General features: G+C 37.4%; 1 protein-coding gene across 2 annotated transcripts in view; it reads right to left on the reverse strand.

The window, feature by feature from the left end:
- LOC108653939 (uncharacterized) overlaps positions 1–17,714 on the reverse strand; it is a 42,007-nt gene that overhangs the window by 2,352 nt on the left and 21,941 nt on the right. Inside the window, exons 3-7 of one of the 2 annotated variants that reach the window (XM_089261332.1) lie at positions 12,143–12,544; positions 11,143–11,234; positions 10,258–11,075; positions 6,031–6,409; positions 5,511–5,967 (exon numbers count right to left, since the gene is read on the reverse strand). In XM_089261332.1, coding sequence (XP_089117458.1) covers positions 5,518–5,967; positions 6,031–6,409; positions 10,258–11,075; positions 11,143–11,220 — 1,725 coding nt within the window. In that variant the 5' untranslated portion in view covers positions 11,221–11,234; positions 12,143–12,544 and the 3' untranslated portion in view covers positions 5,511–5,517. The remainder of the gene's footprint in view (positions 1–5,510; positions 5,968–6,030; positions 6,410–10,257; positions 11,076–11,142; positions 11,235–12,142; positions 12,545–17,714) is intronic. The other variant, XM_018104896.3, reaches the window with a different exon arrangement.

The following is a 17,714-nucleotide window of genomic DNA, read 5'->3' on the forward strand; positions in this document are numbered from 1 at the left end:
AATAATTTATATATATCTATATATATATATATATATATATATATGTATATTTATTTTTAATTCAGCATATTTAGCAATACAAAAATATTTACTCTTTATAAGGTATCCCAGCGTTACGCGGTTCGCTTGCTTTGTTTCTGGGCCAACATTTTTAATTATACTTTTTAAGATATTGGCAAAAAAGTTTGCACTCCAAGCAGATTGAACAAACAGAGAACAAAAAAAATGAAAATAATAATGCTCAAGCGGTCGAGTTATAGCCCAGACCCTAAAAACAAAGCAAAATAATATATAAAATGTATATAGAGCAAAAAAACAGGTCAACAAAAATGTTGTACAATAAACTTTAATGAATTACAATTTGGCAGCGGAGCAGGAGAGCTCGGGCCTGTAAATCCTTGAGCAAACAGAAAAAAAAAAACAAAATGTAAAAGGAAATGAAAATATGTCGACGGAAATGAGTATTGACGCCATTGCTTCTGCTGCTGCTGCTGCTGCTATGCCTGGCGTATTGGGCATTCGAGCTTTAGAGACTTCCAATAGGAATTACCCAAGTGTGCGTATGTGTGTGTGAGTGTGTGTCTGTGTTGGTCAAGCCAAGTTGCCTTGGCGCTGATTTTGCTCGAATAAGACGAGTGGGGCATTAAGTTGCCGTTTCATCATTGTCAACAGTCGCAGTCGCAAACAATAAATATTGTAAACAATTTGTTGTGCCTGATGCTTAATGCCATCTCCCTTGCTCCTGCTGTTGCTCTCCCTTCCTATCTCTCTCTCTCTCTCTGCCTCGCTTCCTTCGCTTGCACTGTTTTGAAATGCCAGGGCAAATATTTGTACACGCCCAAAGAGGAAATAAGGTTCCAATGCGAAATCCGCAAAACCCTTCGGGCCCATAAATTATCATCATCAGCAAATGGCTGTGGCTGTGGCGCTTCGCTCTTGGCGCTGCCTCGACTCGCTGCGTTTACAATTTCCAATTGCCGCATACTGTTTCAAAAGCTATACTCACATACACACACACACACCCAGACAGCCGCCCACTTCCTTCCTACTTGCACGTGGCCGATGTGGCATTAATTAAATCAAGCATCATTAAGCGACTGTGGCAGCAGACACCGTGTGGGCGTGGCTGTGGTCCTTGTCTGCATTTGGATTTGCCGTCAAGTGGGTGCACAGTGTGCAAGCGATGATTAATTTTGTACTCAGTATCAATAATCACTATCGATATTTGCATTTAATATCAGCCCAGCCGAGGTAGCCATTTCACTCGCTCAACAGATCACCCTTTACTTGCACTGAGTATCGCTCATCGCTTATCGATACTAAAGCTCAGCACTTGCCCTCGCTCTAGTTGCTTCTCTAAGTCTTGCTTGCCATCTCGCTCACACGCATGATCTTAATGAAACGCGCTCATCTTGCTAGTTTTTGCAATCCTCTTTACTTTTCATTCTCCCAGCAGTCAGTGTCATGGCCGCTGCGTGCGAATGTCGCGCGTTGTCTAATATCTCAAATCGAAAGTGCAATTTATATTGTTTTATTGTGCCCATTTTTTTTGTGACCACAGTGCAGAGTCGTGTAATTAAAAATTGCTAACCTCGCCGCTGCTAGTTACGTAAATTTCATTTGTTGAAGTGTAATTTTATGGCATTGCCTGTTGTTTATATGTATGTGTGTACCTTGGTGTCTATTAAAGTGTGTGTTAAGTGCTCAATTGGACTTTAGAAGCAAAGCCATGCATTATTACTCATCAAGTCTGAGGCTGTTTGGAAGTGCACAAGTAAGTAGGTAAAATTCACAAAGTAATTTCTAATCATTAAAAATTGAAAATATACGAACATGCACATGTGCAAACATACACACTTACATATATATGAAGAGTAATAAGTTCGCTCATAAAAGCCTCGGAGAGGACAGGGAAATTTTAAATGTTACTTATGTTTATTATATGCAAATGCTTTTTCCTCTCGCCAAATGAGTAAATATGTGTATACATACATACGTACACATGCTCTTCAGCATTCATGATCTTCAGCATGCTCATAAATGTCCAAAAGAGATAGAGTGCAGAGGGCAAAATTGGGTATATTTTCGGGACATTTATTTTAAGCATGCATAAATTAAATGCAAGTGTTGCTCATAAATGCCTAAACGCGAGAGGAGAGTAAGCTGGGTACTTTTTTGGGACATTTGCTTTAAGCACGTATAAATTAAATTTGTTATTACATGCTTCGCTTATGTGTTTTATATGCAAGTTCGTTTTTTTTTCCACTAGCCAAAATGTATTGTCTTTGCCCAATGTCTGGCAGCTGGCCAAGTCCAAAAAATGTAATAGGGATGCCAGCTGCGCTTGTTGGTTTAAGCAACAGCAAATGCACTTCGCAGAGGCATTTTGTTGGTCGAGCGGGTAAAACCCACTCTCTCTCTCACACACACATACACACGACATAGACTCAGACAAACATAAACACACATATACGCACTCCCATAGAGAGTGTGAAGCGTCGCCCTTTTCTTTTGGCTTAAATGGGCTTAACGTTCACAAAGTTCTATTTATTGCGCCTCTTGTTGAGGCCATTTTTCACTGGCGAGGATTTCGGCGCGCTTGAACGCTTGAAATTTCATTTGCTAAATGTAATTCGATTTAAGTTTAAGGCATTCGCCATTTGCTTTTAGCCATTTGCTTTTTGCCGTCTGCCATTGTAAGCGAATTGCAATGAATTTTTCATAGCTACCCGTTTTTTCTCCTTTCGTGCTTCTTCTTCCTCTTCGCCTTTCCTTTCCACTGCAAGCTTTTAGCTTGCAATGTGCAACAGCAAAGTACAGCAGATAAATATAAAATGCATTTCTCTGACTTATTTTATTTTTAGTTGATTTTTGCGTTTCTCTTGCCATAAATAAATATGGCTTAAAGTGCTTTAATCTTCTTGCTGGCACATTTTTAATTTGTTTGGGCAGCCTTTCTCTTTGAGTTTGTTGTATTTATTCAAATATTTTAGAGCATTTTGCATTTTCTATTTGTATTTCTAAATAATTTTAAATGGATTAAAATAGTTGGGATTTTTTTGCAATTGCAAAAAATGGAATTTAAAATTTTGTATTCCAAATTTTTTATTTTAAAGCTTAAATTAAATTGTAATTTGACTAATTTATTTCATTGCTAAAAATTTATTGTTTTAAATTTATTTAACTGAAGTTATTTTGGACTGTCTCAAAATTTTTTTCATAAAGTACACTTCAACATAAATACAAATTTAAGTTATCTTTATATTTATTTTTTTTTTAGAATTATATATCTATTATTTTAAAAAAATTTTCACACTAAATGTCTTTCCCCTTCTTGATTATTCACTTTTTATGATTATTTAAAGCTAAAATAAGCCAAAAATTAATACTAACAGTTCTTTAAAGCTGAAAGCTGATTAAATGTCTATGCAACCCCTTCCAAAAAAAAAAAAAAAAAAAAAACCTCATCAACTTGATTGCAATTTCAAACAATTTAACTGAGCTGCTCTTTTGGCTATCAAAATGAATTCATCTAAAGCTCTTGCAGTTGCAGCTTGATTGGAAATTTATTTGATCACATCGTGTTTTTTATTGCTGTGCATTTTAAGCTTTGTTAAAATATTCATTTTGCTAGTGCAGTATGAAATTTCACTGATTTTGCAGCTCTCAATTAAATTATAAAATTTGAAAATGGGTTTTCTTTTTTTTTTTTTGGGAGGGGATTTTTATATTTTTCTATTGGACAAAAAGCGCAGCACTTGGCCATCAAAATTGTTTTTGCATATTGCTTTGTGGCGCTCCGCACAAATATGGAAATGGCACTTGTCCGTGGAACTGTGTAAAATCAAATTTGCTGACCTACCTCAAAGTGGTGGTGGGGGGGTGTAGTACGCTGGCTGTGGGTGCAGCCAAAAATTTTGTTGCGTCTCGTATACAACAATCGGCTAAAAATCCACAATGCAAACAGCAACAACAACAGCAGAGAACACAACTGGGCTAAAAGCAATAAACTGGTTGAGTTGGCCAAGTGGTTTTTTGGCATTGCCAGTGTTGCGGTTCCCGTTTGCCCACCACTGCCACGCCCACGCTATAGCATTCGTTTGCCTCCTGCTCTAGCACTACACCTCCACCTCTACCTCCTCCTCCTGCTGCTCCTCCTCCTGCTTTTCTAGCCGTTGCCCGTGCTGAGCAGCGGCGCTTTGCCAACTCAGCAGGCATTTAGTTTTGTGTAAAATGCAATTTGCTACTTTTGCATAAAAACCCCATTGTTGCTGCTGTTGTTGACCCTCATACTCCACAAAGCGTTGATTAAGGGGTATATGAATTTTGTGGCCCTAGCAAATTCAGCAAATTTTTATTATGCTGCATATTTTGTGGTATTTTATTTTATTTTATTTTATTTTGTATTGTGAATTGCTTCAAATTGAGTTGAGCAATTCATATTCTGTTTGAGAATTACAGCTAAAGTTTAGTCTGTAGTTTAGTTTTTTGTTAAGTTAACTGTACAAGGGAACTAGTTCTCAAAACGAACTTAATGAACCTGAATTGGTTTAATTTGATGATCATATGTGGAATTTCTGTAGATGAATAGTTAAAAATACACTTAAAAGCAAAATAACAAAAGAATATGGGATACAAAAATTAAAAAAAAAAACTAATTAATATTAAAAAAATTAAAAAAAAAAACAATAAAAAATTAAAAAAATATATACATATGTACATATATTTCTACAAATAAAATTTCCATGAATAATAAAAATAGGAATAGGAATCTAAGAATTATAACTAAACAACTTTATGTTTAAAAAAATATTAAAAATAAATCTATAATAAATAAAAGACAACTTACGATGAGCTTGGATTAGGAATTTCATGAAAAACTCATTTGGCAAAAATTAAATGAAATAATTTAGTTAATTTAGATTGGTATATTAATACATATATTTTCTGTAAATATATTTTGCATATATATGAAAGCCATGCATATTTGTAATTTATTTCATAATTCAATTTCAGCTTTGCCTTTGGAATGTAATATGCATTCACGTAAACCAAACTAAATTTTTGCTAATTAGCGCCCAAAAACTAATTTAAAAAAAAAAAACAATACAATTTATATTTTGTTAAGCTATGCAAACATTTTTCAGCATATAACAATTTTATGGAATTAGTTGCAGCTGCAAATTATAAATGCAAACTACGAAATCTACATAGCTGTAGTTCCATAGCTGCAGGCTAAAATTAGACGAAATGATGAAAACTATTTTGAGAGCTTTGAACTGGCTTTGAGCACCTGCAGTTAAATACGTATATATGTAAATCTATCTATGCACTTTACTGTGGTTAGTGAAAGACTGAAACGAAAACCCCAAAACATGGCTTTGTGTGCCCTTTGTGTGTTAGACACTGCTGCTTTGCTAGAGGATTATGGCTTATAATAGTATTTTTGGCATACAAAAGATGCTAGTCTGAGAGGGAGAGAGAGATGGGGAGAGCTTGTCTAGACATACCTGAAATTTACGTAAATGGCTCCACTTGCTGCTCGGCATCCAATAAGCTTAAATCGTTGAATGTTGAACAATTTTCCAGCACTTGGCTGCTGGTTGCATTAATTAAATCAAAATCAATGGCCAAACGATGCTCAGAAGAAGATTTGAATTGCTCCTCCTGCTGCTCCTGCTCCTGCTCCTGCTGCTGCTGCTCCTGCTGCTGCTGCTCCTGCTGCTGCTCCTCGGCAATTTTGCTGCAGCAATTCTCTTGGCAGTCGATGGCATAGCAAAGCTCTAGCTGCGATTGCTCCTGCTGCCCCTGCTGCTCCTGCTGCTGTCCAGCTTGTTGCTGCGCATTGGCTAGCAGTAGCATTTGCTCCTCGTAGCTATAGCCATAGTCATATTCATCGTATTCATCCATCAATGAGTGCTCCGAGTAGCTTTCGTCATCATCATCGGCACAATCAAAATATCCGCTCTGTGTGTGCGTGCGAAGTGAGTTTATGCTAAACTGTTTTGAGGCCTTTAAGCAAATACTCACCTGGCAATCTAAGCAACGGCAATTATCACAGAGGCTGCAGCTAAGTCCTAGTATATCTGCTGCCTCCTGGTACAGTTCATAGCTCGAGGACCTGTTGTTAGTCAGTTGTTGTTGTTGTTTATGACTCTCCAACATCCGTTCGGCTTCAGCTAACTTGTTGTTGCTCTCATTATGCATGCTCCAATTGTTCAATTTATTTTGCTCGGCTCCTGTTTGACTGCTGTTGCTGTTGTTGCTGTGATTTTTCATGTTGCTGTTGTTATCCTTGCTGGCTGAGTGAGCCGCAAATGATGATGCTGATGATGATGATGATGCGGCCGCTGAACTGGACGTCGACATGGCTGCTGCGCCGTTGAGCTCCGCCTCATTGCTGTTGGCCCTGAAATGAAAAGTTTATTTCTCGTCCTGTATTTAGCTTTTGGTTGACTAAACTAAACGCCCAGTGCACAAATGAACAGGAACTTGGTTGGCATAGCACAGGAAGCGTACACTCTAGGGTGGCAGAGTGGGCGCCCATGGGGGGGGTGAGTACTCCAGAAGAGGAGCTATGCAAATTGAAATAAAGCGTAGCATACTTTTCAGCGCAATTGAATTTAAGCCCAACCATAAGTCGATCCATGTAAATGCAGCTTTGCCATGTAGACAAGGGGAATTTCAAATGTTTTTTGATTTGCGTTAAGTATATAAATGGAATGTAAAGCTATTTAGTTCTGTTAACACAACAGAAAGAGGTTAAGTTGCTTATGTCTATTAGCGGTAAAGTAACTCTATCGCTGATGAGAATGGGAATCAAAGAAATGTAGAATGATTGGAATATCGCATCTGTTCGATTAGAAGAACTGCAGGGTATCTCAACTAGATCATTTTTACAAGATTTTTTAATCAAAAATTTTTTTCTAGTATTGATTTAGTTCTAAAGATGTATGTATGTTCTATAGATGTAGTATGTATATTACTATTATATATATATATATAGTATATTTATATTATATATATATTTCTTTCAGCTCAGCTTTAAATTTTTAAAAATTATTAAATATAATTTTAATAGGATTTTGATGCAATTAAGAATATTGAAAATTCGTCTCAGTTATTCTATTCAATTTCCATATCAATTCATCATCATCAATTCACAAATTTAGCTTAAATTTTATTAGTGCACACATCCTGACCATCTTCAGGGTTGCCACTCTGTTGCAAACTGTCTGCTGCCTTTGCTGTAACTTTAAACCTGTCAGCCTGCTTCACCTGAACCATTTAACAAAAAAAAAAGGGGAAAAAATTCCACTGCATTGCAGCACATTAAAAAATGGAGTTGCCTTCCACTAAGTGCCTCTTATCAGATAGAGCGAGAGATTCAGAGAAAGAGAGAGAGTGAGAGGAAGAGAAAAAGGCCGAACGAGTAAGGGCCAGGCAAAGGCTGGTCGAGGTGCTGCGTAAAAATGCAAAATAGTTCTAAAAGTGAGCGCCAAAACTTTGGGTAAAATATTTTTTCTTTGGAAAAAAAAGAGAACGAGCCAAGAAATATGAAGAAAGTTATTTTGGGGCACACTTGAAAGCAGCTTGATGGAGTTGTCGCCAGTTCCCTGTGCTGCCTTGATGAATGTGCGCTGCGAGAATTCTCTTGTAATCAACTGTGAGAAAAAGCTTCGACGCTGGCGACGCTGACTGCATTTCCCAGCAGAGAGGCTGTGTTCTAATTAAAGTTGCTAATAAATCAAAGGAACTTTGCTGACAGCCTCCGCACCTCCTCCTCGCCTACTCTCTCGCTTTCTGCTCTCTGCTCTCCTCTGCTCAGTTGCAATTAATGAAATATTCAACGCTTTGCACTTTGACATCATTATTACGCAAGGACTCGCCAACAATTCTTTGGGGAAAATTTATTTTTGGGCCTTTTGTGTGTGAGCGAGAGAGAAAGAGTGAGAGCAGGAGAGGGCAAGTAAAAGTGTAGGCGGAACAGGAGATGCCAACGGGCGTGACGGCTAGAAAAGTGCAATTTTTACCTTTTATTGTGTTCTACTTTTTTGTGATACTTGTTCAGAGAGTGTTTAGGGAGAGTATATTGGTTTTAATGAAATGCCAGATGGTGCGGGTGTCTCTAGCTTTACTGAAAGCTTTACTTGAATTTTATTGGGTTAATGGATGACTATATATATATATCTTTATATATATATATCTAGTCATATATATATATTTATATAATGTCTTTCCTATAGAAGGTTATATAGATTCCATAATGGAAATCTGTTAAGACCTTTAAGAAATGGGATTGTTGTAAATGATTTACTCAAAGAAATCTTAACATATCCACGTTATTTTTCTTTACATTATAGATCTTATAGATCCCTCCAAAATAATTTTTAACCATTTAAAATAAATAAATAAATATAGAAAATAAATGAAACTATAATTGCACACAGTAAACGAGTATGTTGCAGTCGATTACGCTCGATGGCAAAACTTTTTTTTTTTTAGACATTTTCTACTCTTTTTCGCGGGCAACTTTTCATGGCTGCCACGCCCAACAATCACCAGCAGCTCGTTAGCTATTGAAATATGATTATTGCACTTCAATATAAATTGTTGCAAGTGCTAACGTTGCTGCTGCTGCTGCTCCTGCTGCTCCTGCTGCTCCTGCTGCTGGTGTTGCAAGTTTTGCCAGCTGCCACATGTGTGTGGCATGCATTTTAATCAACTTTATGGGGCCAGGCCAGAGCACTCAACTCTCTGGCAGTTTAGGGTATCGGCATTTTAAGCGCTTCAACGACTTTTTGCCAGCGCGTTAATTTTTCAATTTCACAAATGGCTGAGCCAACTAAAGCCTGGCTATAGTGCCACGCCCCCACCGTCTGTCCGCCCGCTTGCACAAAGTTTTGCACGTTGCTAAGCGATGGTGATCAAAACTTATGACTTCATGAACAATGCAACACAACGGAATGGAACGGAACGGAGGCACAGCTAAACAGGAGGGCGTGGCAGGTATAGATAGCATGGTGGGAGGTGGGAGGGATTTGCGCTTGGAGGGCATCTGCCACATTGTGAACAGCTAATTGAATGCGTTTAACAGCCGTCGGCGGGCGGTGGTGTTGGTGGGGAGGCGTGGCAGCAACGTGGCAACTGGCCACACAGTTGCAAACAAGTTAACGCCCAAGTTGAGCTCATTTCTGCGGCACAAACTGTCATGAGCGATGTCTTTTCCCAAGGCACAAAACGTGTTGATGATGACCAAAGCATCTGCTCTCTCTCTCTCTCTCTATCTCTCTCGCTCTCTCAATCACTTTGCCCCCTCTATCTGCTATTGCTGCAAACGCAATACGAATAAATATTAAATCATTGGCTTAAACTTAATATTTATAGGGAATTTGATGAGCTCGCCATTAAAATAGAGTTTATTAGCAATAAATATTAGATTAAAGCGTCGTACGTGTGCTTCATATTGAACAGCAGCCACTTTAAGTATCGGTCAGCATTATAAAATGGGATGCAAAACGAAGTTGAATTTGTTTGAATCATATATAAAAGCTTTGGTCTACTCAAATATTGAAAAGCCTCTGATTTAAGTGTTGTTCAACACTTAGGAATAACATTAAGGTTCAGCATTATAAACTCATTGGGAGCATTCTATCTCCTTCTCTCCTATCTTTCTTCTCTCCTTCTCTCTTCTTCTCTCCTTCTCTATCTGTCTATCTATCTGTCATCTCTTCTACTCTCCCTTTCTCTTCTTCTCTCCTTCTAAATTTCTCTTACCCTCTCTATCTATCATTCTCCACCCTACTCTGCGTTTCTCTCTCTCTTATCCTTCTCACTCAGTCTACTATCATTGCTTTCTATTGCATAGCTGTTATCGATAAACTTTCGATTCGATAAATCATTTGACTCTCGATTGCTTACGTTGCGCTTCCTAGAATTTTCATAAAGCCTTCACTTGGGCCAAGTTTTCTATCTGCGTGGCAAACTTAATGACAAAGTTGTTGTCATGCTCGCGCATATTTTGCCAAGAGATAGTGTGCGAGAGAGAGAGAGAGAGAGATGGCGTGCGAGCGACAGTGTGGGAGAGCTCTCGCCCAATTCCGTTGGCCCAATAAACTTGTGCCCCATAAAAAGTTGCCCACAATTTTGGCACCGCAATATGCCTTATAACATTTATGAGAATTTATAAGTTTTTCGCCGCAGACAACTGAACGAGATGAGAGCTGGAGGTTGGGAAAGGGCAAAGGCCACACCTACCTGCTGGGCTGCTGTGTGGCGCCACAAGCTTCCGTTTCATCCGGTGTCAGCTGCTGCTGCTGCTGCTGCTGCTGCTGGTTGCTGCGCCATTTTTCTTCTTCGAGAAATTTGAGAAACTTTGTCTTCTTGGCAATAAGCGTTGATTTGACATTGGTGCACTTTTTTCTGTTGGCCACAGCGCCAACAGCTGCTGCTGCTGCTGCCGCTGCCGCTGTTGTTGTTGTTGTTGTTGCTGCAACTGCTGCACCCTCGTGCGTGTCGCTGCGGCATCTATGCAAGCCCGCTGCTGACAGGCAGCCATTGTTATGACTCCCAGCTGGGCAATTGTTGCTGTTGTTGTTGTTGTTGTTGCTGCTGCTGCTGTTGCTGCTGTTGCTGTTGGTGCTGTTATTGTGGCTCTGGTGCTGCTGATTTCTGTGGCTGACATTTTGGCAGACATCGCCGATGGAAGCCACATTGCAATTGAACAATTTCTGCAGCGCTGCCGTTGCCGGTGAACACATTGCGGTTGACATTGATGTAGCGACCGGATTTGTTGTTGCTGCTGCTGTGACAACAGCAACTGTTGCTGTTGTTGCTGCCGCTTGGACGGCTGCCGCTGCAATGGCAGCTGCCGTTGCTGACGACCCGTTGGCTGTGCCGAAACTTTTGAATTTATGCTGCAAACTGCAGGCGGCACTCGAGCAACTTGCCCCAATTGAATTGTTTGTCCTGTTGCCCGTTGTCCTGCTGCCGTTGCTGGTGCTGCCGTTGCTGCTGCTGCTGCTGTTGCTGCCATTCATTTCACGCCCTGTTGCTGCTGCCGTTGCTCCAAAGTTCTGCAAACACACGGACACTTGACCATACCAATTCGACCTTACAAGATGTTTGCTGAATTAAACTTACGCCATATGCTGCATTGTAGCCGGCATTGAGGACGTAAATAGAATTTTGATTGCTGCACTGGTAAACCATATCGTCCATTGTTGGGGCTGTGGCTGTGAAAAAATAATAAATAAATAATATGTCAATAAGTCTACATGTATTTAATATATTTCATATTTTGCAACTTGATTTAACTAAAAATAAAAAAAAAAAAATATATTCAAAGAGGTAGCAAAATAAAATATTAAAGAATTTTTTTATTCCATTTTTTAAATGTTAATTTTTATTATAATTATATAAATTTATTGAAATCTATTAATTTAAAAAAAAACCTATTTATTTTAAATTTAAAAAAAATATATATAAAAGCTATAAATTACTTCTCAAGTTTTATATAGTAAAAACAATTAATTTCTGCTTACATAATAATTAAAAAATAAAAAATAAAATAATATTTTTGTTATATATTTTTGTTAAAGAAGAAAAACTCTTTAAAAACTTTTTCTCCACTAGAAATTTTAATTTATTCTCTCTCACATCTTTTATTTTATTTTTTTTTATATTTATTATTTTATTTAAACAGGCTTTTTACTACCTAATTGGCAGCTTATCTCTCACATCTTACTTCCTAAAATCTATATCGATTATTGCTTAAAGCTTCTCACAAACTTTAAGTCCGAATTTTTTTGTAGATTTTAAAATTCATATGCTAATTTTGGAGTTGAAAATATTGTAGCCTACTTTTTTGGGCAACTGAGAAATCGTTTAATATGCGCGCAAATAATGAAAGTATGCAAATTTCTGTTGGCCGCAAAAATCCAAACAATTGTAGCTGATGCCGAATATCAACGCCTGCTGTTATCAGAGGCGAAAACTGAAGGAAGAAAATGTAAATGAAAATCGAAAATGAAAATAAAAATAAAAGAAAATTAATTTAGATTTTGATTGATGGCAGGGCGTGAAGGCGCTGCTGCAGCTGTGATTTCTTATTGCTGTTGTTGTTGTTGTTGTTTTACATTACCCGCTGAACTTTCAATAAATCTCGTCTCGTTGATATTGGAGGATATTCCCGAAATTCTCCACTGCTCCCGCTGGCTTTTGTACCGATTTTTCAGTTGCTTTTGTTGTTGTATGAAAAGTGTTGATTGCTCTTGTTGTTGTTGTTGTTGTTGTTGGTAATGTCCGGATGGCAGCTCGTGTTGCTGGTAATCAAAGCTGCAATTACCGCCGTACACGTCCAATTGAAGCGGAAATTTATGCGGCTGCTGTAGCGTGTAAACGCCAGCATCGACGTTGCCGAAGCCGTCTCGACGTCGCTGCTGCTGCTGCTGCTGCTGTTGCGTCTGCTTCTTGTTGCTCCTGTTGCTAGTGCTATTGTTGTTGTTGGAGCCAAACCAGCTCGTTAGCCACAAGGATTGTAAGTCTAAAAAGAGAGAGAGAGAGTGAAAGAACCAGTAAGAAGGAGAGTGAGAGAGAGAGATAGACAGTTGGTGTGAGTGAGGTGGGTTAGACCGCCTTAGCATATTGAGCCAAAATAAACAAGTTTCATGAATGCCCCATGAAATGTTGTCTTAGATTTGTTTAATGCACATGCTGAGCATTTTCTTGTTATTCTTCTTCTTCTTCTTCCTGATGTTGTTACAGTTGTTGTACCATTGTTATTTCTTACCGCCTGAGTCGACACGCATAAGGACTTTTTGTTATTCATATTACTTGACTGGCTTTCAGCTGTGCTATGTAGCTAAAGTGTAAAAACAAGTAAAATGACTTGGGAATACCCTGTGCGCCCCTAACTGTTAACATAAAATGCTGTTAATTAACAGATCTTTAACATATCTGTTAGATTTTTCTTTAATAATTCTTTGAGAACTTTTCATTAGAGAACATTTCATATCTTAGCTGTGTTATTGTATGCCTCTGTATATGATATTACCCAACACTGTTATATCAGCATTATGTAGCATTAACTAATGCTGTATAATGAAGTCATTATATAAGTAATACTGTTTCATCAACACATTTTGATGAGTATTACTTGCTCTGTATAAATTATTACCCAGCTCTACCTCTTATTATATCACCCATCTTCCACGACTGTTATCCGAGTAGCAGCACTCAGCAGCTGTTTCGCAACTCTGTACTTAACATTTAATACGTCTATTTTAAGTACAATTAATTAAGTTAATGGCAACACTTAACCGTAGCCATCAACAGAATGAAGAGAAACACTTAAGATAGCAGCAACCCTTTGATAGGAATATGATTTAAGGGGCATCAAAGGCAGACTGAGATAATGCGTGGGTCTGGGCTGAAATTGCGTTTGAAGGGCGGTTCATTGAAATGAAGAGCAGTCCGATTGCGGCTCATTCATTTCGCTTGTTAGCAGCTCCATTAAAAAGCGCTACACTTGCTTATTTGCTTCGTTTTTATATTTTTAGGCAGTAAGTCGGTTTAAATGCTATCTGGCTGTGTTTCCTATGGCCAGGCCGTGCGAGCACTAACAATAGCCAAAAATATAAAAAAGAAAAGGGAGAAAAGAACAACAACAAAAAGCTACAAATTTGTTTTTGTGGCACGCAAAATAATCAAAAATAATCCTTTTTTGTTGGCCCTCCTTTTGTGATGCATGCCCAAGGCATTGAGTTAGGGGTATATTTGTTTATAAGTGTTCTATATATATTCTGATTTGTTTAGATATTACGAGATTTGGATAAGTTAGCTGGGATGGTGTGAAATTGTGAATTTCTTAATTCTGTAAAAAGTACTTTATATATTACATATAGTGCTAAATAGTGTTTTATGTTTCAAAGCTAGAGCATGAGAATTTTATATAGCCACGTAATATAGATAGTTAGATAGATAGATATATATATATATATAGATAGATATAGATAGATAGATAGATGGATAGATAGATAGATAGATAGATAGATAGATAGATAGATAGATAGATAGATAGATAGATAGATAGATAGATAGATAGATAGATAGATAGATAGATAGATAGATAGATAGATAGATAGATAGATCTATATCGATAGATAGATAGATAGATAGATAGATAGATAGATAGATAGATAGATAGGTAGATAGGTAGATAGGATAGATAGATAGATAGATAGATAGATAGATAGATAGATAGATAGATAGATAGATAGATAGATAGGTAGACAGATAGTTAGATAGATAGATAGATAGATAGATAGATAGATAGATAGATAGATAGATACATACATAGACAGACAGATAGTTAGATAGATAGATAGATAGATAGATAAATAGATAGATAGATAGATAGATAGATAGATGATAGATATATGGCGTGTTTGATACAATTTGAGGGCTCTATATTCACACTTCCACACACACTTTAAGAACTCTAAGCTTAGTGCTTGAATACCTATTGAATATCCCTACAAATAGATGACATAACTGCAGCATACATAATAGCATTTCAGATCAAGGCCCAAAGGATCTCTATTCTTCCTCCTCTCCAAAAAAATATTTCCATATATCCTTTTATATATAGACATATATATGTACATATTTTTTTTTTTTATAATTTACTCTATATATGTATAAACCCTAAACGAGCATTATGCAGTCGCTTACACCCAACTAGAGTATCACCATTCTTATTGCGCTTTGTCTGTTTGCTTCTGTTTGCTTTGTTTGTTGTGTTTGCTTTTGTCGGGCTTTAGAGCTGAGCTTAGTTATGGATGCCATTGTTGTTGGCAACAGCCAACGGGTTGTTTGTTATATTCTTTGGTTTTCATCATTTGGCTAAGCTCGCTGATTGGTTTCATGGCCAGCAAAATGCGTATACGTTATATTTGTGCACTTCACACACTCACACACCCGACAAAAGTCACCAAATTACTGGAATATCGCTACAATTGTCCAGCCAAAAACCATTTGTATGCAAAATTGTGTGTCCAAATTGCTCGTTGGCTATGCTTTCCGGTATGACACATGCACACACATACACACACATATATATATATATCTCATATAACTTCAGTTGCCATTCATCAAAATGTCACATCAAGTTGACTTTGTTCTTTTTATACCCTGTTTTGCCCGCAGCCAGGCAAAATCTTTGCGATGTGCTGTCATTAATCGCAGCTAAAACCTCTAGGAGACATAGAGACCGACGAATACGCACATATATAAGCCAAATGTAGCCAAAAATTTGTTAAGCCAAGAGCCAAATTATTCTATAGAGAAATGCACTGCAATCGTAAGTTTTGAGATTGCTAGAGAAATCTAGTTGATGATGTTCTAGTAAAGCTCCTTGATATCTGCATTTTTTCTATATTTATTTTGGGTATTGCTTTTAGATTATTTTTGAGAAAATATTTATATATAGATGAATCGATATATTCATTAAATTTTTGTTGCAATTTTATATATTTAATTAAATATAAAGCAAAGCTGCTTAATATCCGAATTTATTCTAAATTTATTTCAGCTAATGCCTTGAGATTATTTTTTAGAAAATATTCAAATATGGATAAAACGATAGATTCATTAAATTTTTAGTGCAATTTTATATATTATATTATATATACATTTTTTTTTAATTTTATTTTATTTTAGTTATTTATTTATTTATTTATTTTTTTTTGAGAATTGTTTGCTGTATTTAAATATTGTCAATAACAATAATAGAATTCGAATAAATTTTAAGAGTCTTCTATTTATAAACCTATATTATTATATCTTAAGTTTATATATAGTTTTTTTTTTTTTTAATATTTTTAAATTACAAATTATATACTTATATCTTTGTTATATTTTTAACTTTAAGTACTTTGTTACCTACAAATTTATTGCATACTTATTATAGACTACTATATATTTAATATATATATTTAATACAATTATGTATTTATTACAATATTTAGCATAGTTTGAACCGCCCCCAATTTTTCGCGCAGTGCATGCCACACATCAACGGAACAGCTATTAATGGAAGGTGTCATTGTTGTCAGCCGATGTTGATACGTGGGTGGGCTTGGTTAGCCGTGTGTGGGTGTGTGTGTGTGTGTGTGTTTGGGTTCGTATTTTGTATTTTTTATTTGTATTTGTATTTATTTCCTTTTTTTTTTTTGTTGCTGCTTCTCTCTATTTGTCTGCCTTGGCAAAGCTGATGGCTGAGCATTTCTAATGAGCGGCAATAAAGCAAATGTGGCAGGTGACATACATCAAACAATTTGCACATTATAATTGTTGACACGCATCGCCTCGCCTCCCCATTTTGGAGGAGGAAACGAGAAGAAGAAGAAGAAGAAATAGCAGTAGAAGCTCCCTCCAGCTGATGTGTCATTAGTGAGGGCAAATGCGGAGGGGTAGCGGGAAGTGCGGGAGACCTGCTGCCTTTTGGTTTATTTTATTTATTTGGGGCGCGGCTATGTTGACGTGTGTGGGTGTGTGTGTACGTGTGTGCCTTCGTATACTGATGCTAATAATAAGGAGTCGTATTTATTTTGGGATTTGCGTAAAATGACCGAGCAGCAGGCAAAAAACAGGCCAAGCGAAACACAATAAGCGCTTTAAGGGGTCGACATTTTGGGTCGTAGTGCCCGCACCCTTCCCAAATCTGACAGCGAAGCGCAGTCAGTGAAGCGTGGCATATTTGTCATAATCAGCGCTTAGGCATAAATTTGAATGAGTGTGCACAGAGAGAGAGAGAGTGAGAGAGAGAGAGAGAGAGAGAAGGAGGGTGCTGCATATGTGGTATGCGACTGGCAGATGTATGATAAAGCTGTACGTGTGTGCATGTGTGTGTGTGTGTGTGCCGGACAGTTAAGCTCAGCTATGTGACTGTGATTTGTGACTCGAACTAACGACTCTCGGCCACAACTAGTCAACTGGACCAAGGCAAATGTCAATTTGAAGTCAACTAGTTTAGCCTAACCAGAAAAACCAATTGAGAATTGTACGCGAAAATTCAGTTTCGGCTTTAGCGGAGAGCTGGCTATAATTTCGTCAGCCATATCAAGCACTGTTCACCCGACTCACTGGCCATGACAGCATTTTTATTTTCATTTTCATTTTCGCTTTTATTTTTGTTTTTCAAAAAAACGCTTTATGGCCAGCGCCTGCCCTGGCAGGCAAATATTTGTCAGACGAATTTTGAAAATGCTGCAGGCTAAACGGGAAAATCGAATATGGCATGAACAGATGAGAGCCTGAAGAGCCACACATATACATGTGTGCGAGTGTGTGTGTGTGTGTAGGCTCAGCGAGTGGTCATAAATTTTGATGGCAGGAGCGGGGGCAGAGACATAAAAAATGTTTTCGATTTGGTTCGCTGCTCGCATAAATTGAAAGGTCACGTATTCACAGGTGTGTTTCGGCTGTTTCGCCATCTTCTTCTTCTTCTTCTTACTACTCCAACACAAATCAATAAGAAACTCTAACAATATGGAGGCTAGACTACTATAAATTGCGTTTTTAATATTTTAATGCAGATGTTTTTCGTAATCGATTGCATTAAATTTATTGCCAAATTAGGATTTACTTAGCAAACTTAAAAAAAGTGAGTTTGGAAATGTTTGAGAGAAGTTCAGTGCTGGAAAATATCCTGG

The sequence above is a fragment of the Drosophila navojoa genome, chromosome 5, assembly GCF_054131105.1.
Source record: "Drosophila navojoa isolate 15081-1374.11 chromosome 5, UAZ_NAV_1.0, whole genome shotgun sequence".
NCBI classification, from domain to species: Eukaryota; Metazoa; Arthropoda; class Insecta; order Diptera; family Drosophilidae; genus Drosophila; species Drosophila navojoa.